Source organism: Sinohyriopsis cumingii, chromosome 3, assembly GCF_028554795.1.
Source record: "Sinohyriopsis cumingii isolate HCF-2022 chromosome 3, ASM2855479v2, whole genome shotgun sequence".
Taxonomy (NCBI): domain Eukaryota; kingdom Metazoa; phylum Mollusca; class Bivalvia; order Unionida; family Unionidae; genus Sinohyriopsis; species Sinohyriopsis cumingii.
Window position 1 is genome coordinate 108,848,222 of NC_142963.1, and position 27,175 is coordinate 108,875,396.

At 36.1% G+C, this 27,175-nt stretch overlaps 1 protein-coding gene across 4 annotated transcripts in view; it reads right to left on the bottom strand.

Annotated features, from left to right (window-relative positions):
* The window catches only part of LOC149803522 (uncharacterized), an 88,772-nt gene extending 66,687 nt beyond the window's left edge, over positions 1–22,085 (bottom strand). For all 4 annotated transcript variants that reach the window (XM_089953281.1, XM_089953279.1, XM_089953280.1 and 1 more), the window contains exons 1-7: positions 21,980–22,085; positions 18,378–18,568; positions 12,437–12,584; positions 11,163–11,296; positions 10,562–10,651; positions 8,238–8,373; positions 4,458–4,570 (exon numbers count right to left, since the gene is read on the bottom strand). In XM_089953281.1, the coding sequence (XP_089809407.1) occupies positions 4,458–4,570; positions 8,238–8,373; positions 10,562–10,651; positions 11,163–11,296; positions 12,437–12,584; positions 18,378–18,561 (805 nt within the window). In that variant the 5' untranslated portion in view covers positions 18,562–18,568; positions 21,980–22,085. The remainder of the gene's footprint in view (positions 1–4,457; positions 4,571–8,237; positions 8,374–10,561; positions 10,652–11,162; positions 11,297–12,436; positions 12,585–18,377; positions 18,569–21,979) is intronic.
* Between the last annotated feature and the right edge of the window lie 5,090 nt (positions 22,086–27,175).

Below are 27,175 nucleotides of genomic sequence, written 5' to 3' on the forward strand. Positions count from 1 at the left end.
GTCTTTTTGACAATTGTCCATCCACCAGAAAATGCAGCCATACGTGTTATTTGAGCCATGGTGGTATGTCTATTTTCCAAAAGAACCGCCATATTAGTAATCTCCAGTCAAGTATTTAACCCTCAGCTAATCAGTAATCATTAAACTCTATGGTATCGTACAAATGCATGCTAGCTTATTCCAGTGTAAATATGAAAAGAATCGACGTAAAAAAATAAAAGAATTACGATACTGAAGGTATATACGACGAACATTTTGATCAAGAGTAGAAATACATGTATGATAGTCTTAAAGGAACAATAGCAAGAGGCTCCATAGGGGTTTGTTGCGCGCAAGCTTAGGAAGGGTAAATAACAGGGCAATATATGAGTCTGTGTGAATAATTGTAAAACAATATAATTTGTGGGATTTCTTTGACAGGTGTTTTAGAAGTAATCGGCAGCCACAGTTTATATACTACTGTTGTTTAGTTGTTTGTAAAGAAAAGTGGTTTGTTAGCGGTAGTGTTGTACCATAGCTACCATATGCTTAATCTGTGCTAAATGCCTCGAGGATAATAGGTTTGTTTTGTTGCACAATGCCAATGACTTTACTAATACATGCCGACTCTCAGATGTATTGTTTAATGAGATATGGTAGTGGACATGGTTTCTGCTCAAAGTTATAAACTGTCACAATACTTGAATAATGACCACGCTGAAACCAATCATATTTTGATAAATTGAATCACACTACCGGTAGTTAAAAAAAAAAAAAACAACAATGATAAATAATTATCAAATACAAATTGATAACCAACCACACATGAAAATAATTACAGGATAAGGTATATAAATAGTATACTACCACTATAAGAAATTATTTCAGTTTAATCTCTCTAGAAGTTTATATTCAATTCAATTAGATAAAATGAATAGTGTTGGAAGTAAAAGAAAGCGTTCTGCTTATGATACAGCATTCAAACTTAAAGTTATTGAATATGCAGAAGCAAATAACAACTGTGCTGCAGCACACAAATTTTTTGTGAATGAGAACCAAGTACAGGAATGGTGGAAAAGCAAAATCATTCAGGAAGTGCTGTATCAGCAATGCCACGAATGGAACAGAGGATGATGCTATATTTCAATCCGACAATGATGAGGAGAACGAGGAGAACGACACACTATCAGATGACCATGATGACGGATGTATATGATGAAAGCACGCCTGTAACAGAAGCCGAGTTTCGTGAACTGTTTGGCGAGTCTGATACAGAGCCAGATTTTGAAGGATTCTTAAAGTGACAGAACTTTTATAATTCATGATTTTAGAATGAGGATTATTTCAATTTCCATTACTTTAGAATTGTTTTTATTTCAACATATAAATTATCTTTCTTACTTTCATTTTATTTAATAACGTGATTTGCCTAAATAAACGTATTCAGAACTCCCTTTGTGCATGTTGTGATGTACCGGTAGTCTAGAAATTATGGGTTGGCTCATACGCGGGTCAACTTTATAACAGTTTTACCAAATCAGTTGGGGGGGGGGGGTCGGTTTATACGTGAGTATATACGGTTACTGCCAGATGCCTTCTGAGCTTCAATTTTTCTGTATGCAGCTTGTTTTGTAGGTGCTGTTCCTAATTTTTTCAACCGTGATTAACATACAGCAGAGCTCACAAAATGCCAGTCCTCTAGCATTCAGTTTTCTTATAAACTGACCAACTTAAATTTTTTAAATAGGCTTTTCGCTACAGCCACTCCTATTTCCAATGTTTTTTAAACCTTTATGTAAACTTCTTGTGTCATGGTCTCTCTCAACAACTTGGGATGCCATTTCTTGCAAACATGCTTTCAATTGCCATCAGTTTCCATTACAGGAAGATTCACTGGATGAATTTAAACTTTTGACCAATCAGAATACTCTTTATGAGAGTCATGGCCTAACTAATATATGGAAAGAATATGTTACAAGAGTAGTGGAATGGGACTGAACAGACCGTTCTAAAAAAAACCAGATCAAAGGTGATATAAAAAAACGTACTACATCAAGAAAAATCGGATTCAAGTCGGGAGAACAAGGGAATTCCGCTTTAAAACAGAAAAATCATGTCATAAGCATACAAAAATTATACAGATGTGCATCAATTAACTATTATACCTCAAAGAAACTACACTAATATTTCATACATGTAACTTACAGTAGTATTAAATGCAACTTAAACCAAGTTGTGGGTGATTGTATGCTGCTCTAACCTCATGCCACACGACTGTACCCATGAAAAAATGGCGATCATAGAGGAAACAGTTAACTGGGGGCTTATAATTTTTGTCTAAGCTCCTTTACTATTATCACCTTGATCACATTTTATATGCTATATTAATGATTACAGGTGTCATCTCCTTCATAATTACTTGTTACTGGCTTATGAGTGAAATGGTCTAGTTCAACTGTTGATCAGACAAAAGGGGAAGCTAAGCATGCCACATGTAACCACTTACGTGCACAGTGAAAGAATTCATCAATTAAAATGTTTGAATATCTGCTCAAATTATTGGGGTCATGCTAATAGACAAAGTCGGCAACAAAGATATGTAAAAAATTTCTATACTTCACCTTCTGTGAGGAAAGTAAAAACTTGCACCCTGTGATTTTTTTAGCAGCACATCTAGTGACAGTAGTTTACCACTTCTGAAATGCTACCTCACCCTAGCCAGTTAAGTGTGTTGTGTTTGTAGCCCAATGCAAAATGTATTGCATGCATAAAATAGCTGGCTTTGATATCAATTGCACTGAAACTTCTTGAATTCACAGGCATGTTTCAGCTGACTGACCATTAACTTTTCCCAACCAGTTATTGCTGCCTGATTTCCTCAAGTTATCATTTCATGATACAAACATACCAACTCGTGTTTCAAAACTTGAACATCATGTAAACAGCACTTTGCATTTCAAGAATAGAATCAGTAAAAAGAACTTTATAATTGAAACAAAATGTCAAGATTTTAACTGCCATGTGGACATTATTTTCTTGATAAAATCAGTTTCAAATATCATATATCACTCATATTTGTGAAAATACAAAAATGCAGTGAAATAAATATAAGCCAACTAATGCATGACACTAATATTAGTATGTAGACAAAAAAATGTCATAAATTTGCATTCCTATCAATGGAATGGTGTAACAAAGCTAGAAAGTTAAATGTTATATTAAGAAATTTTCTTTCTAAAAATAGACACACTCATATGTTGGCTGTGTTGATTCGGTTGGAAAGAAGGGGTAGTTCATTCATATATTGACTTTAATGCACCGGTATGTTGTCTATAAAGTTTTTGTTTTATTGGCAAGAGTGAAATTAGGATGAACAGCAAGAAATGAAGTCACATGTGCATTTGCTTTTTTTGTACATGTTACAGGAGTTGTTTTAAATTATAGTATTCACGTACCCTACTGTTTGTTTGCACCTTCTACTGATTTCAAAAATGAAAATATTTGTAGTTTTAAACCAAATAGAAGGTCTTGGCGTAAACAAGCAGACAGAATACTCACTGGACTTTTCTGGATTCTAAAACAGTCCATTTCAGTAAAACAAAGTCGTCTGTTTCCAATATTTGCAATGTCTAGTTTAATTATTTATAAAAATAAAATATAAAAATGAAGAATTCTTGTACACATGTACAAAGACATTAATCCCAAATTAACACAATAACAAAAACTGAACTACAACATATATGTTGCTAGTTAGATGTCCTTGCAAGTAAAACTGTTACTAAAGAAATCCCATTTGACTTAAAATGCAAACTTTAGAGTGTTTGGCACCCCCAGGCAACACTCCGGTAAGATATTAGAAATTGATGAATGAAAGAATTAAGTTTTCTGCATTTTTTTTCTCCCTTCAAGCTTTTTGTTTTTAAAATTGGTAGGGGGTTACAAACAAATGGGAGGGTGTGCAAACACTGTAGTTTAGAAATATTTTCAACTGCCATTTTATACTATAGATTCTTTTTAAACATGTACAAAATATGTTTACAATATACATACAGAGAAAGTCTTCTACTTGAAAATAAAGTATTGCTTAAAGCCAATGTTAAATGCTGATATCCATACCAAGAATAGATGATAAGACAAATAAGAGAACAAAAGCACATACACATTTATATATTGCACTTCTTGCTTTGGTCCCACTGCTCCCTATTTGGCATTCATTTCTCTCTATTCTGTTCAAAAGGAGAAGTCACTGTTCCTTCAAAATCAGGTCTTGCTTGAACCCTGCTCAGTGTAAACTAGTGCACACATAAATGCTCAGAGGATGTAGGATCAAGAAACATGTTAACATTTTAAGATTACACAGGATAATAGGTTATTCAGAGAGACCAAATGAAGAATATGGAGTATTCAGTTTGGGCAAGTTATCTGGAAAAATGGGTACTCCAAACTTAATGAAATTAAAAGAAAATGTAAAAACTTACAATCTATGGGCATAACAATGCTCAAGGACAGAACTTGATCATCCAACTTCGCAGTCTTTCTTCTGGCACAATTGTTAGCAGCTAGCTTTGTCTTGAAAAGGGCAATGGCATGCCTAGATGTAAAAAGAAAAGTAATATGAATCCAGTTATATGTGGGTACCAATTTATTTTTTTTTTTGGGGGGGGCTAAACTATCTGACTTGCAATGGAAAAATCATGGACCCATTTCTGTTGCTGTATGATGTGCAACAGACTTGTCTCTGTGATGCTCACTTTGACAATATATGGACAGTGTAGACCCTGATCTGAGTACACATAATGACTAGATTATGCTATCAATACTTACAGCTACATATACTTTACATAGCATCAGGTACAGTAATGGCCAAGTCAGACTGTGTACACAATACCAGTAGGACCATTTTCATACAATCCAGTTCCAACAGATTTGTTACACTCGACATCATGTTGCAAGCTGTTGGTAAATTTTGTTGACATGCAGGGACCAAATAAGTAGATTTGTATGCCCTCTTACAATATATGACCATGTGCATCGGTGACCTTATTATGCAGATTTTGTATTCAGAACTCTGAATGTTCACAATTAAGGGACATACTTTTGTAGTAATGCTACAGGTTCAGCCATCTATAACAATCTACGCAAACTATATGGACCAAATGCATTTTACAAAACCAACTTTGACGAGATCTACAATTTTGCACCATGCACGTTATGAAGCATAATTGATCTTTGACACAAAACTATGAATTAAATTTTTTAAAACAGAAATTATGTGGATTCAGGTTTTTTTTAATGCTGCTGTTTGTACAAATGTCCACAACCTGCATGTCTGTTCCAGATCCATTTATGAGCAACAGCAATCTAGTAAAGCAATATAATTGGACATACTATCACAGTCACAAGTTGATGGACTGACCCTATCTAACTTTTAGACCATTACAACCATTCTGGAATTTGTATTCATAAATAGATGATTCAAATAGATCACATCCATGAATTAAAACATGGTGAAAAGCCTAATCAGATATCCACATATGCATATGAACATGTATACCAAATTTCATACGACTACCTTTAGTATTTTCTTGATAAATTGTGCAAATTTCTGTCAGAAATATCCAAAGTTCAACAATATATTATACATCCACATATTGTCAAACTGTTTTCTATTTGGACACCAAGAGTATACTAGACTGGGGGAAACAACTGGTCCAGTGGTTCTCAACAACCTTAACCTTTGGTCAAGATACAAGGTCTTGAAATATAATTGTGCACAAAGCATTATTTTCTTATAAGTCCCTCCATAATGGTGACCTCTGACCTTTCTACCCAATGATCAACAGCTTTACTAACTGCGGATAGTGGAGAGCTTGCAGTATTATGCAGTAGCCATTTTCTTCTTTTACTCAGTGATCTTTCCTTTTGACTACAAAATGATGTAGCAAATGCAACATTACATGAAACAAAAAAGTTTATCATGCAAACTTAATCTTCAGTGGCCTCAGTTTCGTTTTAGAAACCTGTTCCAGTCCCCATGGAGGTTGATGGCTTCTTGCTAATTCTCTGAAGTCAGTAGGTTCTAGTCATTGTAGTTTTATGTTTTTAAAGCAATCATCTCTCCAACCATGAGCAATACTCAAACTGAAACATGTACAATAAATGTAAATGATACCTTTCCTGTTTTGTTTTCCAAGCATGATGAAACATCTGAATATTCCTTTTACTAATTATTGTGCAGACTGTTTCAACTTTTTAAGCAGCCAATTGTCCTTTTCACCAAAACATGTTTTTATCTGTTGGACATTTCTCATTAATAAAAAGGTAAAAGCTTGAACATGTATGCCTTGCATGCAAAACATGAAAGATTAAAGCATCTGATGTACCCCAGCAAAGTTAGCCTAATGCCACCAAATATTAAAATGAAGATCCAGAACTGAATCAAACCCAAAGCCAATATCCAGAATTAAGTGCAATAATTGTAATTTTTTGCTGTTATTTCAGAAGTGCATAAGACAAGGGTCATTTCAGTTAAGACTTGTGATCAAATCATACAGAATGGCACGTCTGCTTAATCAAGGTACAAGTACTTCACCAAGTTTGATATATGTAGAAGGTGGAGATGGCAAATTATCATGTAGAAACCATTATTGTTCATTTAAGTGATATTGGCCATAGGACCCAAACATAATAATAGGGTTCTTCCCAAGGCAAGCCAGCCAGCAAAAAGTTGAGTAACTGAACACGGTGAAGTTGTACTGAAAACTGGGATAGATGGATTGGCAAACATCAGTGAAGTTGTACTAAAACAAAATTGGGATAGATGGATTGGCAAGCAGCACCTGACACCCACATTGAGCAGCATATAACAACAGTCGTTCAAATGGAAACTATACTGTCTGAAAAGAATTTCCAGAAGATCCAGACCATTTTTTGGTTCTTTGTAACTGCTGAGTGTTCACATTATCTTGTATTATTTGGCAATAAGATTTTCAAGGTAGCCACATTGGATACAAGATCGGTCCTATTTTATTTAAGATTTTCAACAGGTTTATTTTGGTAGCAATGCTGGACACCATTTTCGATCAGGACCAACTAGACATTGCACCTCATTGTGAAAACCTAATGCTGATATGACCATCAATTCAATAGTAGGAATAACAAAATTTTGAAGATGGCTGCTGTGGTGGCCATATTTGATGTTAAGCAGAACCCTTTTATATAGGACCTAATCGTCATAAGTCTTTGGGAGGAAAAAACCCTGATATGGATACAACTTCACATTCTGAAGTAATACGTAATAGCAATAACTATTTTAAAGATGGTTGCCATCGTAGCTACACTGGACATCAGACTGCACAATTATTTTAAGACAACTAGTCAGCACAATTGTTTTAATTACAACCCCATCATTTCAAGAGGACTAGCAATACCAAACTGGTGTTGACATGTTCAACAGGCCAACCCATAAGTTCTTCTGGTGTATGAACAGTAAAATTAGACAATGTAAAATTACAACATTTCTTTAGCTGCCTGAAAATCAAAAGAAATCTATATATGAACACAAATATGCTTACTAAATTTCATGTTTACCTGTGGGTTTGTTTAATCAAGCTAACATGGCTTTGGTCAAGCCAGTCCAAAATTTTATATTAAAAACACACACAAAAAAAACTGGAGCAATACCCAGAAATATAAATAGAAATATGGCAACCAAATTTAATGTTGAACTTATGTGGTTTTTGCAGAATCAAAACTAGTTCAAATGTGTAGAAACAGTAGATCAATAGCATGTTATACACCCACCCTCATGCCAACATAGGAGTTTGCAATGCAATGTTTGAAATATACTCGTTACCTATGGCTGTACATAGGAATGTAAGAAACAAGGATGGTGATGGTGGTTATCATCATTAATCATGGAATTACATTTTTTCAATAAGGCTGCGGGTGGGGCCAGATCACCACCAAATGGGATCAAATGCACGAGTGCCTGATTCAGAGTTATTTCTTCTGGATAAATTCTCCAACCTACTTGACTACAGGCACTCACCTTCCACAAAATTTTGTACATGTTATCCTGACTGTAGGGGCTGCACAGAGTTTGTGCTTGTACCATTTAGTTCAGGTATACGTGTACCTGCTGTGGATGGCACGGGTAGTTATGATTAACCCTCAGCCGATTTTTAGGGGAAAAATATGGGAAACAATGTGGTTCAAATACCAAGGTATTTTGCACCATGGCTGTTCAAGTCACTTACCGCTTGCTGTTTTCATCTCCTTCCGAAGGTTGCACAAGAGTGACACTCACACATTCTGGAAACAGTGCCTTAATGGCTTCCTCAGTGGCAGAGTCAGGAAGGTTCTCAACCTTAACAGATTTTTGCTTTTTGTCCTCTGTAAAGTTAGGCAAAGTAGAGACATTTTTGTCCAGTGTTTTTAAGACATGCATCTAATTGTGCAAAATGGAATTAACAAAAGTTCAGTGCAAGAGTTTGGGCTGGACAAATAGGGTAAAATAAACCATAATTTTTTTTACTGCAACTTGGTGGTAACCAAATTCTGCAACATTTCTTAGTGTATGTGTTTTTTTCTTCACAACAAGAATGGGCTAGTGAGAGAAGTTGATTTACATAGCAAACCATTCCATGGAAAAGACTACAAATTGTAAGGTACAAAAGACATGAGCCTCTATTATAATAGCCATCACGGTGATGCATTAACCAAGTTTATCTTTGCCCATTTACATCATTCAAATGCATGCTCAGATCAGTACCAGAACTTCCACACTTACATCAAAGGACATAATATACAATTCTGGAAACTTTTCTAGCCAATTCCATACAATTTCTTCCCAATTGTGAGTTATCTGTTGTGAAATGTATGATCCCATACTGACTGCCAGTTACATAATGGCCAACCAGAGACCCAGTATCTCATATTCTGGTAACATTTACATACAAGTCTGATAATGTACCATTACTGCATCTTGAAGGCTTAGTTCAGATTAAGCCAAGAAGTGGCAGGGCGTTACATAATGCCCCTATAATATATGTTACTTCTGAGACTAAATATAATCAAAGTACAACACATCAAAGCCCATTTCAAGCAAAAATTCGATGTCACCTTGTGGAAAGCACAATACAACTATGAAAATGCATCTGAAAGGTTACCCAACCTGGGCATTCTTGAAACTTAGGTACTAAATTTTGCAGCTTTTGTATTCCATCTAATGATAAAATGTGGGACAGTTAACTTTTCCTTTAACTTTTAAAAATTAATTCAAGTCAAATTCAATGCAGATTTGCCATCTGCAATATCTAAACCTAGCACAAGGTAATGACAACAAAATCTCATCAGGTGTCATTATGGCTCAATTAAGAGCATTGTACCATAATTTGTCCAGCCCCCTGCACTGCCTTGAAAATCAGTTTTTGTTCTATGGGAGTCTTATTCCCCTATGGATCTTTGGTCCAAAGAAGTATGAATAATGGTAATCAAATATGTGGTATCCTCATGAAAGAGGAAATCAGGAGTATTCATTTTAATCTCCTTTCTCATATTTTCAATGTAATCCACGAGAACAATAGAATTTAACATGAATGAGAATGCCATCAGCTGCTACTCACAATTAGCACCTTGCTGATGTAAAGAAATCAAAATATGACTAAGGAAAGTTTATACTTCAAAAGAATTGCACAATAAAATCTAATATTGTACTGAATTTTAAGAAATGGTGTCATCGTTACATTCCCATGTGGATAGAACAAAGGGGCAGATACACTGCTGTATTCACAAGCATATTTTTTCTGCTAAATTACTATGTCAAATATTTTATGCAACAGCTTCATTTGATAGAACAAATGCAGGTGAATACTGCTTACATTACATCCATATTTTTATTCTTTAAAATGAAGCAGAATTTCTGTTTCTGCATGTTAGACGACTTGTAACATGCTATCAAATTCTGAGCTCAAGTTTATGAATGATGACGTGTCAAAATATTCTAGAAGTTTCTTTTCCTTTTGCTCTGCACTCAAAGTTCAGCGCTTTGTAAACACATATCAGAACAAAATCAAATGATAACCAAATATCAGAAATTCTGGACATAACTTTAAAAGCCTAGTCAAACTTTGGGGTGTTGGTTATTGACCATGTAACAAGGATCTTCAATTCTACAAATTATGAATATGTAATAATGAGAGTCTGAACTATTGCCACTGTGAAAGAGCTCAAGAAAATTCATTTACATGTATCTGCATAAAAGCTTTCAAACTTTTGTAAAAGAGAAGTTGCTATTGTAGCTGTGCAACACGAAGAGGATGTCACTTCTCTAAACCATGGAAATCATGTTGACTTTAACATGGCCAAGAACTGAACCATATTTACATCTGCAGGTTGTGGTACTAATTTCTACATTTTTATCAAATTATTCCATCGAAGTTGCACGAGTGTTTGTGCACCCTAGATAATATAATGGACTGATGTGAAGTTGAGTACTTTATTGACCCTCATTATGTCCACTGTTTGTGCAATGAACTCCTTTTTACGCAATACAAAATTAAAAGGACATGTGTTGACTTACTCTCTTCCCTCTCTGTGGCTTGTTCCTTTATTAACTCGGCTTGCTTTTCCACATTCTTCTTTTCCAGATCTGCTTCCCTCACTATGGCCTCTATAACAACAAGCTTCGACTTTACAATCAAGTTAAATCTTAAGTTCTCAAGAGTATATTGTACAAGTGCTGGATGTTCAATCAGCAAGATATTTTGCAAATGAAATTTGCACAAGTCAATCTTGTCATTAAACACCTAAAAACCGAAGCATTACCTGAGAGAAAGTTATTAATTATAATTAGGTAAATGGAACATACATAAAATCTAATCGTTTATAAATAGACCAACAATAATACATTTTTCACAGGTCTGATCCAAGTGGGATCAGAGACAAATCTTTGTATTAATTTGAAGCACAGAACAAGCTTAAATTCAAATTTCAGAAGCTTGAAGTTCCTCTAACTTAAACTAGGATGAAGATAAAATCATACGTTACAACTCTCAGGTGATTCCTCTAATAGGATGCCACCATTTAATCATTTTCACATAGACCAAGTTAACATCTGATTTTGGGATATCTTGGGAGTTTATTCCTTGTGAAATGTATACAGGTGCAGTGTATATACTAACCTTTTACGGCTACGGTAAAATTCTCAGGAATTACCACATCAATTCTATTTAATCCACTCTTGACCTTTTCAATTCTCTTGGATATTGTAATCAGGTGCATATTCCTCTTTAACAGGACTGGCATATTTAAATACCTGCAAAATAAAAGCTTTTCAATCAATTCTACAATCATGCAGGCAAAGACTGTAATTTTTACCACTATCCATTGCACTTTCTTATTCTACCCCCACTTCTCTATACATGTCGAAGGACAAGTACAAGATGTCAACCGTATCAAAATCTTCCATCAAGCCTGAACACGAATCAGTCTAACATATATAAAGAATGAATGTGTCCACAGTATCATTTTGTCATGAAAATGTAATGTGTGCAATCTAATAATTAAATCATCATGTCATTATCCCTGAGCAAAGGACAATACCCCACTACAAGAAAATAAACGGTCTGGCTGAGCTTTTCAAGTGACGACTAATAATAGCATGTATCTGACATTTTATTGTTGTATTGCTGATCACATGCTATGAAAACAAATATCTGAAGATATTATATATGGATATCTTCATCTCTATTTGATGGGACATAATCATTATTAGTCCAATATTAAGAGTGTTCCTAAGAAGATGCAAGACCAAAACTGATCAAACTCTGCCAAGCAGTTTGGCTTATTTGTTTGTGCAACAACACAAAAATGATTTAGTGTGTGTGATTTGGAATTTTAGTGTAGCTTTAAAAAAAATTCTGTCATATCGCTATGATGTCTGCAGTGACAGTTTATAGCGATATCTAGTACGGGGGCATCATGCCGCAGACATGTAGCATGAATTCCCACCCAGTCACATTATCCGGACACCAGTCCAAACACTAACCTCTTATTGCAGAGTGCCAAATCTGTTTCTAGGCCATTACACAAAATCTCTCAGAAAGATCACGAATGTTTGGATATTTGTGTGTGTACAAGATTACAGTTTTCTTATAAATATATGAACATGTTTATCAATGACAACCTAGTTAGAACTCAACAAACTACTAAGCATGCTTACAAAATTAATGTGAACTATGTAGATACTTAAACCCTTTGCAGGTAGCAGGAAGGGGATAATGACTTGTAGTAAAAGCATTATCCAGAAAATGCTTAACCAATGCAAATAAAACTTGGAATCATGTTCAAATGGATATCTATGACCCGAAAACATGAAATAATATATATCTAATCAAAGTCATTGCTTGTTATCTAAAACAAATGCAGACATAATAAACTTTAGAAATACAATTACCCAGTATGTTCCCTTTTCCCTGTTTCCTTGGATTCAGACTTGTCATAAGAGATACTAAATGGTCCCACCAGCCTAAGAAGTTCATGCAGCTTGAGATTCCCCATGTCTGATATCTTCATTGGTCCAAAAGTTATCACCACCTCCTCGACTGAAATGGTAATTCAGGTATTATCACCCCATTGCTCAAATGTAAAAATTGACCGTCAAAGTTCAATGTCCTTAAGTTATTCAATCAAGTTTGGACAACATTTTCACGAAATTAAGTATTGTAATTTAAAAAATAATAGAGGATCATCTCAAATTCAGGAACACTCCAGTGATATGTGCAAACTCCTTAACCATTTGCATATTACAAATAAATTATCTTAAATTGTATCTGCAAGACTCTGATTTCCACTTAGTGAAATCAAAGCCCTCACTAAAAAGACTTGCGACTTCCAGACACTAGCACATTAACAAAAGTAAAAAGTGAGCCCGAACATCACTGACCTGCTGACATCTGCCTAACACCCCAATGCAACTAAATAGCCAGGTAAGTAATCTGGGTCAGTGGGAAGCTTTGCTGAAATTTCTTTCAATGCCATTGATTGCAAGAGTTATGAAAACCATCTTCTGTAATTTTTCATCTTCATCTCTGATTGCACATTAGTTACATCCGTCCAATATTAAAAGGTACCCATGTCGAAATGCTTTATGGTTAAGTTGGCAACATTCTGCTTAGCTTGTACGTGACAAAGTTGTGAAAATGCTTTTCTACATTAACTACAGCGATACTTAAAGACGATAGTGCATTTATATCAATCTCAAAGGTGATCAAGCTGGGATACTTCTGTAAATCATGATTCATCTGGTCTAATTCTGTTAGGTGGTTTTTGTGAACTCGTATAGAAGATTTTCCTTTGTTAATAATGGTTTTCATAATTGATGGTACAACAGCATTATTTATATGTGGTTGCAGCATCTTATAAGAATGTTTTCTTTAAAGAAGCTTATCAGAAGATGTCAAGTCTTTTCTAGTAGGAGGGTTGCAGTATCTCCATTTCTAGCACACACACCCCGATCCAACTGTTGCTTGTTCATTATCCGCCCAGATCCTTAGGAACGGTACTTAGCTTCAATTTCTCAACATGATACAGCAATAATATACCATTAAAAGCCAACAAATTTTAGCAATAGTGACAGTATTTGATATTGCGCTGGTGCCATTGTGCACATATTTCAAAGCCTATTATGACAGGATGCTTTCTGCAAAGTTGGGTTGAATTCAGCTGAGCAGTTATTCAGCATAGCTACCAACCTTCCATGATCTTAATTAGTGAAAATATGGATAAAAAGTCATTAATTTGGACATGAATTAGTGAAAAATACCATGACAATAATTCCATCCACTCTGACTGTCAATACTACTGTCTACACTATATCAAGATCGCAAAATAAAACGAAAACACTACATATATGCAGAAATATATCTGCAATGCAATTTATTATGGTAATCATAAACTTCACTTGTTCTTGTGGTTATTTACCAAGACATGAGACTGTGGAGGACTTGAACTTCCTCAATTGCTTGATCATAACTTTGTTTTCAAAACCGATCAGGCTTCTTGCCTGCTGGTTGATCTTGGTGACCAGGTTTTCTGTGGCATTCTCTGACAGTGCTTTAACTAGTGCAGCACTTTTGGTTCTTCCACAGCAAAATTTGGAAGCGAACTTTTATCGTTGAAGAAGTGAAATTCATGTGCAGGTTGGCAGCTATGCATTCAGTCATTTAAACACTTTTCTTGTTTTAGCAACAGTGATCACATTTGATGACAGATTAAAACTGAAATTCCTGTATGTCCGAATACTTTTGTCCAATTCACATGTAGTTTCTGGTTGTTTGCTTGGAATGTGAAACGCCTTCTTTTGTCACCTCATAAGACATAAATGGCCCAGGATGTTTGGTGGATGAAAAACCACCAACCCTCGGGAAGCTACTGGCAAGCATTCTCACATTCCCAAGACTCAAACCCAACACAGAGATGAGATTTTGAGTGGTCTGTAAAGCAGAGTGCTGGGACTATTTAGCCATCATGTGCCCTTGTGTGGATTTTGTCATTTTTATTTGTTGATCAAGTTTTAGTAACAACACTTGTATTGCAAATGTATTAAAAAGGCTTACATGCTTTTTTTTCCTCCTGTTATCAATGAATCCTTTACTACAACTGCCTTAGCACTAAATAACCTACTTGAGTTCCTGTGCCTCAATTGGTATATGAACAGTCAATAAAAGGTCTGAACAACATCAGCAGCCTACATTTTGGAGAGTGAAAAATCCAACCCTTTTACTTTAAATGACCAAATCTTAAATAGCAACCATGATATGCCAGAGGTCTCACTGGGATTTTAAAACTAATAATCCAGGACTCTCATTTTGGTAAAAATGAGAGCCCCACCAGCAAAAGTTGCACAAGCACATTGGGCATGCCTAAATATCCTGATGAGAAGAACCAGTGGTTGTCATGGAGTTTATTTTCAAAATTCTTCAAACCACTGACATAGTTCTTGTCTGTCCATTAGAGTGAGGCTGAACTTTGTCAATTCAAGGAAAGGCCTTATTTTGAACAAAGCCAGGCATCACACACTTTCTTGCACTTGGCTATTGTTCTATCTAAACTGTCAGTTCTGGCAACTTCAGCACTCTTCTGAATCTCATTATAATCTTTGTCAATTGCCTGTTTAACCCCAAAATACATGTCCAAATTTCTCAAATGGCCCTTTGTTTAAATCTCAATGTCACGTCTCGATTTTGAGGTCACACGCACTTATTCTGATACACTATAAACAAACAATAATGAAAGCTAAATTTATTCATTTGACATACTCTTATTATGACCAAATGTACATGTCCTTCTGTCTCTGAATTCAGTCACTATAAATATCAGCACATTTTCCCACCAATCAGTAGCAAGTTCCAAGTCTTTGAAATTGCCATCCAGCTATTGCGTCATGTTCTTTTGATGCACTCTTATGATCACAACATGTACATCTGGGGGCCTATCAGCCAAAGAATTATGTGATTGTAAATATCATCAAAGCAATGATTAACTGATCAACTCAATTTCACACTCAGCAGGTAGTTGTAGCAGGGCTGGCAAGCCTTTAAATTTGCCACCAACTATTGCACACATACCGAGGACTCCAGCCAGTGATTTTCTGCATCCCTGATAACAATTTGACATCCAAATACTTGTGATTAAGCATTTCCAAGACCTCTGTTATGTGACATTATGGTCATATACCTCAATTCCTGTACTTTCAAGGGGGGGGGGGGGGGGGGGGGCAAAAGTTGTCCTACAAACAACCAGCTAAAAATGGTTGATGTTTACAATAGGCATACAACTGTGCTTCCGATGATGGTGCCAATGCCTCCAAGCATGCACAACAGCGAATTGGATTGAGCTGTCCCAAATTACCTGCACCAGGTAAAGGATTACACTATCTTTATATTCTTTAGCAATAAAAAGATTTTCAAAGACCATGTGATCATGGTAAAATATAGGAAGCAAGATCAGCTTTTTCATTCAGCATCATCCACACATTTTACATGTTTTGGTGAAACCCCATGTCAATATGACCATCCATCCAGGAGGAGCAACCATAAAAGTTACATTCAAGTTTGCCTCCAAGGCAGTCATCTTAGACATAAGAATGGTACCATTTGTGTTTCAAGACCCTCCAGACAGAAAAACTCTCTAAAACAAACCCAAAACATTGTGAACATTTAAGCTGCACTAACAAGATTTTCAAAGATGTCCACCACTGGTAACATTAGTGATCAGACTGGCATCATTTTCAAACTAGGTACCATATAACAAATCTTCAGAATAGACAAAAGCTTATGAACAACTCTGTTGATGCAGTCATTCAAAGACGGCACTGAAAACAAAATCATGCCAATTTACATCAGAACCTGGAGAAAGAGTTTTTAATTATACTATTTAGTGAGACTAATAAACAGATTTTTAAAAACAGTTATTTGTTTCTTTATTGAAAGCATAGCTATTTGAACATTATGTCAAAATGATGTGGACCTTTTTGACATGGAGGAATTAACTTGGGGCAAGTTATTTACATAAAGCCTGCGTTTGGAAAACAATTTCTATTAAAAATGTTCACATCCACACAGACTTTTGTGCAGACAAATAAATCAAAGATACTTGTGAAAATCAGCTGTTGAATTTTAAGTCTGTGCAGTTCAAAAGTCTGAATATATATATCTATTCTTGTCATAATATTAATAATAATAATAATAATAATAATGAGGACTTTGTATAGCGCCTAATCTTTAGAAGCTCTAAGCGCTTTACAACTTTAGACAACACCTATAAGATAAGAAACAATAATATTATTACAAAAACAAACAACATGAAATTAGAAAAACATTAAAAAAATAAAAACATGCTGAGAATATTTCAGGTAGGAAACATTATTAGGTCTTTAAGTTTGTTCTTGCAGTCGAAATAAGTGAGTTTTGAGAGCACTCTTGAATGGGATCAATGTGTCTTTGTGTCTAAGTTCAGTAGGCAATTCATTCCACGTTGCTGGGCCCTGGTATGCAAAAGAACGCTGTCCATATGACTTTGTTTTCATACTTGGAATAATGAGTATACGATTGTCAAAAGAGGCACGTAAGTATCTTGCTGGTGTGTACACATGGGTGAGGTCAGATAGGTATGTTGGACTGGAGTCCAACAGTGAAATGTAGCACAGAGAATAAATTTTGTGTTTGATTCTGGATCGAATGGATAGCCAGTATAGGGTATGGAGCAGCGGGAAGGTGTGCTCTGATCGTGGTACTGTAAGTAAGATCCGAGCAGCTGTGTTTTGAACTTTTTGAAGTTTCTGGAGTAGACACTGAGATGAACCAGACAGAATTGAGTTACAGTAGTCCAGTCTTGAAAGTACTAATGAACACACAAGTGTTTTAGTGGCATCAACTGAAAGATATTTGCGAATTGAGCTGATGCATCTCAGCTCAAGATAAGCAGCCTTGCATATGTTCATGGCATGTTGGTGCAATGTAAGAGTACTGCCCAGAGTAACACCTAGGTTTCGTACTGATTGTGTGAATTTAATGTTGGCGTTGCTGATATTTATTGTTTTAGGTAAAGGATGTGAATGAGAAAGTCTTTGTGTTGTGATCAGAATGGCCTCAGTTTTATCATCATTCTTCTGCAGCTTGTTACAAGTCATCCACGATTTCACATCATAAATGCACCTCTCTACACCTTGGATGGTAGCATCAACTTCAGTTGGGTGGCTAGATTTGTATATTTGCGTGTCATCAGCGTACAATTGATGAGTCACTGGATGATCTAAGACACTTGAGAGCAACTGAGTGTACAGAATGAAGAGAACAGGTCCAAGAACAGACCCCTGTGGAACACCACAACATAGATCAACTGGGTTGGAGTGTATTCCATTTGCAGATACAATTTGTGCCCTGTTGACCAAGTAGGGCTTGAGCTACAGTAAGGCTGTATCATGAATGCCAAATACATGCTGGAGATGGTGAATATATCATGGTCTATTGTGTCAAATGCTGCAGTCAAATCAAGGAGGGTGAGGACTGTAATCTTTCCGCTATCCAATGCAGAGATGTCATTAACTACTTTTAGAAGAGTAGTTTCAGTACTGTGGCAAGGGCGATATGCAGATTGTACATTGCTAAAAAGACTGTTTGAATTTAGATGAGATATAAGCTGGGATAGAACAACCATTTCTAAGATTTTTGAAATGAATGGGAGATTAGAAACTGGACGGTAGTTCTTTAAATCATTATGGTCTAGTGTTGGTTTCTTCAGCAGAGGCTTTACAATGGCAGTTTTGAAAATTACACCACTTTTTAAAGGCACATTTGGACAACGTAAACATTGGAAGCAGATGTCGTAGTATTTACCTTTGTTAACTGGAGTTTCTTCAACATCCATTTTATCTTCACTTTTCACCTCAACTACTTCCGTCTCCTCAACAACATTCTCCTCAACTGCCTTCGTCTCCTCCTCAGCTTCCTTTTTCACTTCAACTACCTTTTTCTCAGCAGCAGGCTTTTTCTCAGCAGCAGCCTTTCTGGTTGCAGCCATTCTTTATCTACCAATTTAAATAATGAAAATCTTTAATGTTAGAAAGCATGCACAAACTTGGTCATTTCTTTCCAGGATTTGTAATTTCTGACCTGACTCTAACCAGGGTGGCCCTAACACTATCATCTGCGCATTTCATGCTTAACATAGTTTCAATACAAACGCAGCACCAATCTGCATACATGATGGGTGTTTCCTCAGAAAACAGAGAGATGTAGTTCACCTGATTCAATAATTGCTGGAAATTCTATAAATTACCATGATTGAATGTTATCAGAATTATATCCCTTTGACACGTACAGAGAAATTACACCACTTTTTAAAGGCACATTTGGACAATGTAAACACTGGAAGCAGATGACGTAGTATTTACCTTTTATATAAATACATGTGTAGTCGAGCATCTACCCTTTAACCGAAAACGACTTTTCCAGAAACTAGAAATTAAAGAGGTGCACGGTCATTTTTTTACACTGAAAACTTTGATTTGGCATGAAACGTACAAGTGATAATGAAGTAAGGGACTCAAAATATCACAATCAGGATTAAAATTATAAAACGCAGACATGATTTTGGTCTTCCATAAAAAAAAAAAAAAAGCTGAAAATATGAAAGATGGGTTTGGGGGTCCTTCCAAATTACACCACTTTTTAAAGGCACATTTGGACAATGTAAACATCGGAAGCAGATGACGTAGCATTTACCTTTTATATAAATATATGTGTAGTCGAGTATCTACCCTTTAACCGAAAACAACTTTTCCAGAAACTAGAAATTAAAGAGGTGCACGGTCATTTTTTTTACACTGAAAACTTTGATTTGGCATGAAACATACAAGTGATAATGAAGTAAGGGACTCAAAATATCATAATCAGGATTGAAATAATAAAACACAGACATGATTTTGGTCTTCCATCAAAAAAAAAAATCAGGGGGTCGAGAGGGCCCAGACCAAAAATGCATTTTATACTCATGAAAAGCTGCTCCTGGTGCAACTTATGATCATAATATATAACAAAATAATCATCTGAAAAACTAACAATCTTACCAAAAAATTTCAACTTGAATAATTTCACAATATTTATTGTCACATGAATTTGTTCTCCAATACTATTGGTGCTTATATTATTTCATGTGCATGTCAATGTTCACATCGTAATTAAGTCAATAATTAGGCATTTTTTGCTGCCAACATATTATACTTCTCTTTTCATAGCAAATCTGTAAAATAAACACCCAAGTACATCACCTATATACAAATAATCCCATATATTCACTGGTCTTTTTCTCCAATATACAAAACCTGTTGATATGCTAGTCAAGCTCTTTTTGCGGCTTTTTCAAAGATTTCTTTAGCCTTCCTTTTTGTAAACAATGATTTTGTTGGCTCAATGTGCAATCGTTTCTTTTCCTTCTCAACGAGAGCCTTTTTCCTTTTGAGCTCCAGTTTGTGTTGGTGACATGCAGTGCACATTCTGACAGAGGGCTACATCTGTTCCAACCACAACTTCCATAATTTATATCTTTATTGCAGAGACCACAAAATGCCAGTCCTTTTCTTATAAACTGACCAACTAAATATATGTTGACTTTTCGCTCCAGCCATTCCCATACATTTTTTAGACCATTATCTAAACTTCTTGTGTCATGGTATCTCTCAACAACTCGGGATGCCATTTTTTGTAAGCACACTTCTTTCCATTGCCATCAGTTTCATTTACATAAAGATTCATTGGATGAATTTAAACTTTTGACCAATCAGAATACTCTTTACGAGACTCGTGGGATAACTAATATATGAAGCGAATACGTTACAAGGGTCATTGCGGAATGGGACCGAACAGGCCATTTAAAAAACCCGGATCGGACATAATTTAAAAGAAACGGACTATATCAAGAAAAATCAGTTTCAAGTCAGGAGAAAAACGGAATTCCACTTTAAAAAGGAGAAAAATCATGTCTGAAAACAATAAAGCTCTGTACATTTTTTAAATCTCATTTTTGCCTATTGTTTTTTCAAATTGGTAGGAGGTCAGTCAATTATGGTTATGAGGGCTACAAATACCAAAATACACATTTACTGATGTGCACCACATTAGCATTATTTGCAATAGTCCGAGTTTCCTCTGACCCTTGCCACTCCATTTTTTTATATTGGGACATTTTTGTTGGGGTGTAGGTTCAGACTGCATTCCGTATCGAAAAGTTGGAATTCCTATCGATTTCATGCAGGTATATCTCTATGAAAGGTCGTTCAAGTTTGCTGGGCTGGCTAGTAAGCGGCAACCCCATGCCGACACCAAATGGTGTTGGCGAATTCCATCTTTTCGTTAGGGAATGCGCTCTGACCCTACACCCCAACATAAATGTCCAAATATCAAGGGTGGCAAGGGTCAGAGGAAACTTGGACTATATTTGCAAATGTTTTAATAATAAACATAACTTTGATTTAATTAATATTGATACAAATTATTAACATTTTACCAATTTTGTGCACAATTCATGTAATGACGCCATTCAATCATACTTTATTTTACTCTACTGGACAGGTATGACAATTTGAGAAAACTTGAAATATAAAGGGGATATTATTACTGCAAGAAGCCTGAATGTACATTTATAAATCTTTGGTGTATATATCATATACTTATATATCTATAAGTTGATAAAGACAATGCCTGACGCACAAAACTAGGTCAAAGCTGTCCAATCAAGTGCGACGGCGACCGAGTGACAGCATTACAGGAATGGAGCAGAAAAAAAGGAAAATATAAACAATTCCTATAAAATCATTAAAATTAAATTTTTTTTTTGCTTTTCTATCCTTAGTCAAACAAATACATTTATATTCACAGTTAGTATGGTAAAAGTATGTGTATTTCGGTTTTGGAGTGGATTTCGATCTTTTTGTAACACGGCGGCCGCCATTTTTCTCACCATACACCATCTTAAGATCTTTTAATGTCCTCTCAATCAATCAAGTTGTCATGTACAATTTTAAATATTTTTTAAATATTTCCCAGAATATGTGAACCTGCTCAGCTTATTTTTCTTCCTATTGTGCACTCTTTGCAATAACAGCTATGTTGTTATTTCTGGAGGCTTAGCGACTTCCCCACGTGCCCCCCAACGGCAAACAATGGATTACTGTGATGCACAATTCATATAAGTCTTTAAAATAGGCTTATAATGCCAACTGCATTTGATTAATAACTAATGGTTCAATCCATCGTTAAACGGCCTAAAAATAGCGTCTTTAACTTTTCCAGGACTTCAAAAGCTGAAAACCAATTTTGGAACCATGTGGATCTTCAATCAGAAAGTTTAAATTCTACATTCAGTTATATTTGTAAAGGTGATGTCTCGCACATGCATAAATGCTGATAAACATAATAAATTAGCATTCTTTAGCGCTTACATAATTCTCACGTATCTGAAAGTTGTAAACTGTTTCAACCAGGTCTGACTTCTTGCAGGAATAAAATACAAATGGCTGATCTCGATGGCGGGGATAGATGGACTGATCCTTCGATGGTATATCTTAGGTTCATAATTATCATTAACAGCAAAAACCAGTCTGACATTATAAATGCGCAACCAATCGGTGACTTACTTTTACTAAGAGGTCGTAACTCTCGTAACTAGTAGCTGACTGACATTACATTCAAATACTTAGAGAAAGAATGTGAAAATATTGGAAAATCATCTTGTTCAAAATAAATCACGATAAAACAAAGATCTTAAAAATAGGAAACTGTCGTGGGAACCACCCGGGACTATCACAGGAAATCCCCCACCACACCTAATGAAAGATTGAGTAGAGCACTAAAGTAGGGATCTATTTCGGTAAAATCGATGCGATAGTAAACTGTAACAATATGTTAAAAAGATTTAAAGAAAACAGATATCTGGGCACTAACGCCGCTTTGCATAATGGAGCGGGCCTAGGCCTACAATGTAAAACATAGCACATATTTATTGCTTATTTGTTTTATTGTTTTAGTGCTATCACCCCCCAGAACTAGACTACCCCCAGCTACGATGTCGTTAGACCAACAATTTGTTCTCCACCTCTTTTTTGTTTGTTTGACTGGTCTATGATGTTGTAGCCTCAGCTTGATTTGTTGTCCCCCTGTCTACGAGATAGGAGTAAGGGTACTAATATTAGTACTAGACTACCCCCAGAATAAAGACAACATGTGATATGTCTTACATTGTAGGACTATACGGAGCCCATACTTCTAAAATGTTTTAATATAATAAATAGCATTAAAAACAGAACAATATACATATATAATAAGATATTATTAATCAAACTAGAAGTACCAGGGACATTTAGAAGTATTAAAGAGCTCTTAATCATATTTAGAAACAAACATTAATTATGGATTAAACCGAAAGATGATACTTACACATGGATAAGAGAGGAAGTCATGAAAAATATAAAATGTAAAGTTGATAAGGAGAACTGGGGAATAAATTTGCCAAGATTATGTGGGCACTGGTCCCAAATTAAATCCCTACAATACAAAGCTTAATCTTTAAGTACCTACATAATACATGGCTGACGGGTGGAGTGGCTTTAAGGAGACACATGACAAGTATAATACCCAAATGCCCGTAGCAGCAGAGAGGGTGAACAGCCTCTAAATGACTTATCTGTCAAATCGCAAAATAAGCCTTCCTCTGAAATCGCAAAAATTCGAATTGACTCACTTTCGAATCGCAAAAATAACCCTTCCTGAAAATCGCAAAAAAAAAGATCGCGGCGGTAACTGTGGGCCGAGACAACGCCCTCGTTGCTGCTATAATTAAATAATATTTTATCAAATAATGCCCCCAACACAGGAATTTTACACCGCTAGATAGATCCAGAACGACTAGAAGCAATTAAGAAATATATTCCACTGAGAGATTCTTTTTTTAAAAAAAAAAACTACAAGCGCGACAAAAAGCACAAGTTGAATTCGCAGAAGGCACAGAACAATTGTTTAGACCTCTCACAACAGTTACTGAAAAAAGTTTCAACAGATACTGAAAAAAAAAACAACGCAGAAAGAACTAAGAAAAACAAAAAGATTTTACGAGATCTTTCAGCTGATATAGCTGTAGCTCAACTTCCACCTCAACCACCTCCTCAACTTTAAGGTGCGGAAGAACAAGAAAAAAAAGGTAATGGGGATTGGTTTCACGGAGAAATTTACTGAAGGCGGTACAGAAACAATAAAAAATCAACTAGTGAAACCTGATGATATAATCAAGCTTGGTGCGTTTGCTACCGCAAGTTATTCTTCGAGAAATAAATTTGTAAAACCTGAATACGTTAAAGGTGTAAGTCGTACCACAGGGATCGATTGGGTGTATAAAATAAACCAAAATATTAATCAGATAGACAAACAAGACGTGTATTATAAAACGTATTTAACCGGAGTAGACCGATATGATGAAATTCACCGAAAGGAAAGGTACCAGAAACAAGAACAACAACGACAACAAAAACAACAACAACAAGAAAAGGAACAAACATCTTTTTTTGCAGCAAAAACCTTCCTTTTTGTTGTTGAGTTTAATTATAGTGGCGTGCGCACAATTGTGCATGTGCCACTTTTTCTGACTGCACTGCAGCCTGCTAGTTGTTCCTGGGGAAGGGAATGGTGCCACCTACCCCAGGATTTTATGGATTCAAGGAACCCTGATAGTTTGGCCTCAATCTGTGGGTCCATAAAGGTCCCTTACAGTTGAATGGTTGGCTGTCATTTGTGGGAAGGAGAGCTCGGGGGCGGTCCTGCTTGCTTTACATCGCTGGTTTCTTGTTGCATTTGCCTGGCGTTTCTTGCAATTTTTTTTTGATTTTTTTTTCTTCTTCAAAATGTTCTAAATGGGGAGTGGGATGTTCTATGCTGTTTATAGAGGTTCTTAGTAGAAATCATGTATGACGAGAGATTTTCAAGGTTATTATGGTATTATAAGTCGAGGTGTTTAGGGTGTGCTTCGTACGTTATGTTATTTATAAGTTTTTAGATATTGCCTCTTTAAGTTATTTATTAATTAATATTATTTTAGAGATTGAATGTTATTTATACTTTATTTAGCAAGAGACCGGAGTCCTAGCCGATTACAAAAAAAAAAAAAAAAAAAGCCTTCCTATTAACTTCCTCCACCATTGCAACAAACGGAAGAAATGTACTATCCAGATGAAGAAGAAGGAGAATTTCAAGATGCACCTACATGATGTGGTTTTATTACTCGAGGAAGTGGTCTAACTCCATGTCGTAACAATATTTTCGATGACGTGCAACGACTAGAAGTTCTCATAGGAGGGAAACGAGCCGGTAACAATTCTCCAGAAATTATTAATGAAGCAGCTGATATTTGTCGACGATTATTTCAAGGCGGTATCAAGGATAATGATGTTTATCGATCTCTCATTGCTGAAATCGTGGACGGCTACGACAGCGATTAAACGAATAACTAACAAATAAGATGATCATACGTGACTCTCACCGCAATCATACGTGACTCTCACCGCAAACCCAAGATGGTCAGAGTAGTAAACTCAAGATTACCTTTTTTACAGCGCGAATTACGGGGATGGACTTGGCGATGTTGTTCAAGGATTATTTGCAAGGATGGCCCCCAAAGCAGCACCAATCGCGAAACAATTATCAATGAAAGCTATCGACGTTATTCGTGAAAAAAGCTCCTGGTGCAATCAGCAACGTTGCTGGTAAGGCGTTTTCGGCAATCAAAGACAGAATATCACGCTTGATACGTAAACGTCAAGGAGGTTCACCGCAAGTGGTTCAACAACAACCACCAGTAAAATTACCCAGCACTGAAGTTATGCCTATAAATGTCAGTAAAGTAATAAATCAAACCGCAAATCAAAAACTAGCAGAGTAGGCTGGTGTACCTTCCGCCAAAGAAATAGAAAAAAATAGAACAGCACGTTTGATAGCAGGAAGTGGTCTTCGTTTTAGACTATAACAGCTATAATAAAAATGATCAAACGCATATCCGACACAGCATTTGACATGGACGTACCAGTTCCCAAAGATGAGTCTGTGCGTGATTATCAGTATTATTCTTATGATGCACGCACACCGAACGCACGTGGAAGAATTGAATTACAAGTTCAGGATACAAGTAGATACTTCCTACCCTCTGAGGGGTTTATCGAAGATGAAGGTTTACTTGCAAAGTTGAAGGTTTACTTGTAAAAGAAAACAATGACCCATACGACGCTAACAATCAAGTTGGTTTTGTTAACAACGGCGTAATGGCGTTATTTACCAGATCCACATACTCGATTGATGGAAAGGACATTGAATCATGTCTTGAACACGTTGACGTTGCCACGACAGTACTTGGTCTTGCAAGATACTCCGACGACTATACGAGATCGGCTGGTCCAACAATGATGTTTGCGAAGGCACAAATGACTTCCCTAATGGTAGTCAATATATTATAAGACAATCAAAAAAAAAAAAAGCACAATGCCCCCACCGATGATGTAGATGTGGGGCCTGTGGTCATAAATGGTAATCCAGAATTCAACTTGGGTTTTGCTACACGTCGAGTGATGTTAAACGCCGATGGAAGTTTTTCATGCGCGATTCCACTGACCCATATTTTTGGATTTTGCAGAGATGTCAGAAAAGTTATATTCAGCGCCAAGCACACAGTAGTACTTGTTAGAAAACCCACCGACAATGATGCAATATGGCGTTCTAATGGAGTTGATGCTGGTATAGGAACCCTAACAAAACTGTCAACGTGGATGCCCGTAATGACTCCATCGATCACTGAAGAACAGCAACTACTTTCTTTTATGAACACAGCTGGGAAGTCGCTGTTATCGTGGTTTACAACTACAGATAGTGCTCCCGTTAACGCCACTGGGTTATTCACATGTCAAATAGCATCACAGCAGGGAGTGACAGCACCTCGACATATATTTGTTTCGCTTCGGGCATATGCGCGAGTAAACAATCAAGAAAGAAATGCAGTGGTATTTGACACACTTGGAGTTTCTGAAGTTGCTTTGAGGATAAATGGACATCAAGAACCATCTGAAGAAATACTGCTGAATTTTGAGAACAATTATGGTGCACGTGCATATCATCAATTAATGTCGGATATGGGACATGTTCAAAATATCGATACTGGTTTACATATATCTCAGCGCGATTTTACGACACTGTATCCGATTTATTACTTCTCTTTGGAACATCTTGATTTATTCAGGCAATCTGTCGTTGATATACACTTCCGAGCTCGCATAGGAGCTACTGGTGCTGAGAGAGCTAGAGCAATCGTGGTTATACTCAGCGACAAAGCAATGTTACTTAAAGGTGTTGGTGGACGAATGACACTCGTTGACGTACCAGTAGAAAACATGTAATGGTTTCCAAACATATCACGATTTGAAAACACGAGTATTTTATAAAATATCTTACCATCATGTTAGTGTCAGTCTGACTCCTGGTCAGATTAAAAAGCTACCATCCGCGTCAGTGAAAAAAAACAGGAAGCACAATAACGCTAAAACACAATCAAATTACAGGAGGTCAAAATAAAATATCGTTGTCAGAACGTCAGCTTAAACATCTTA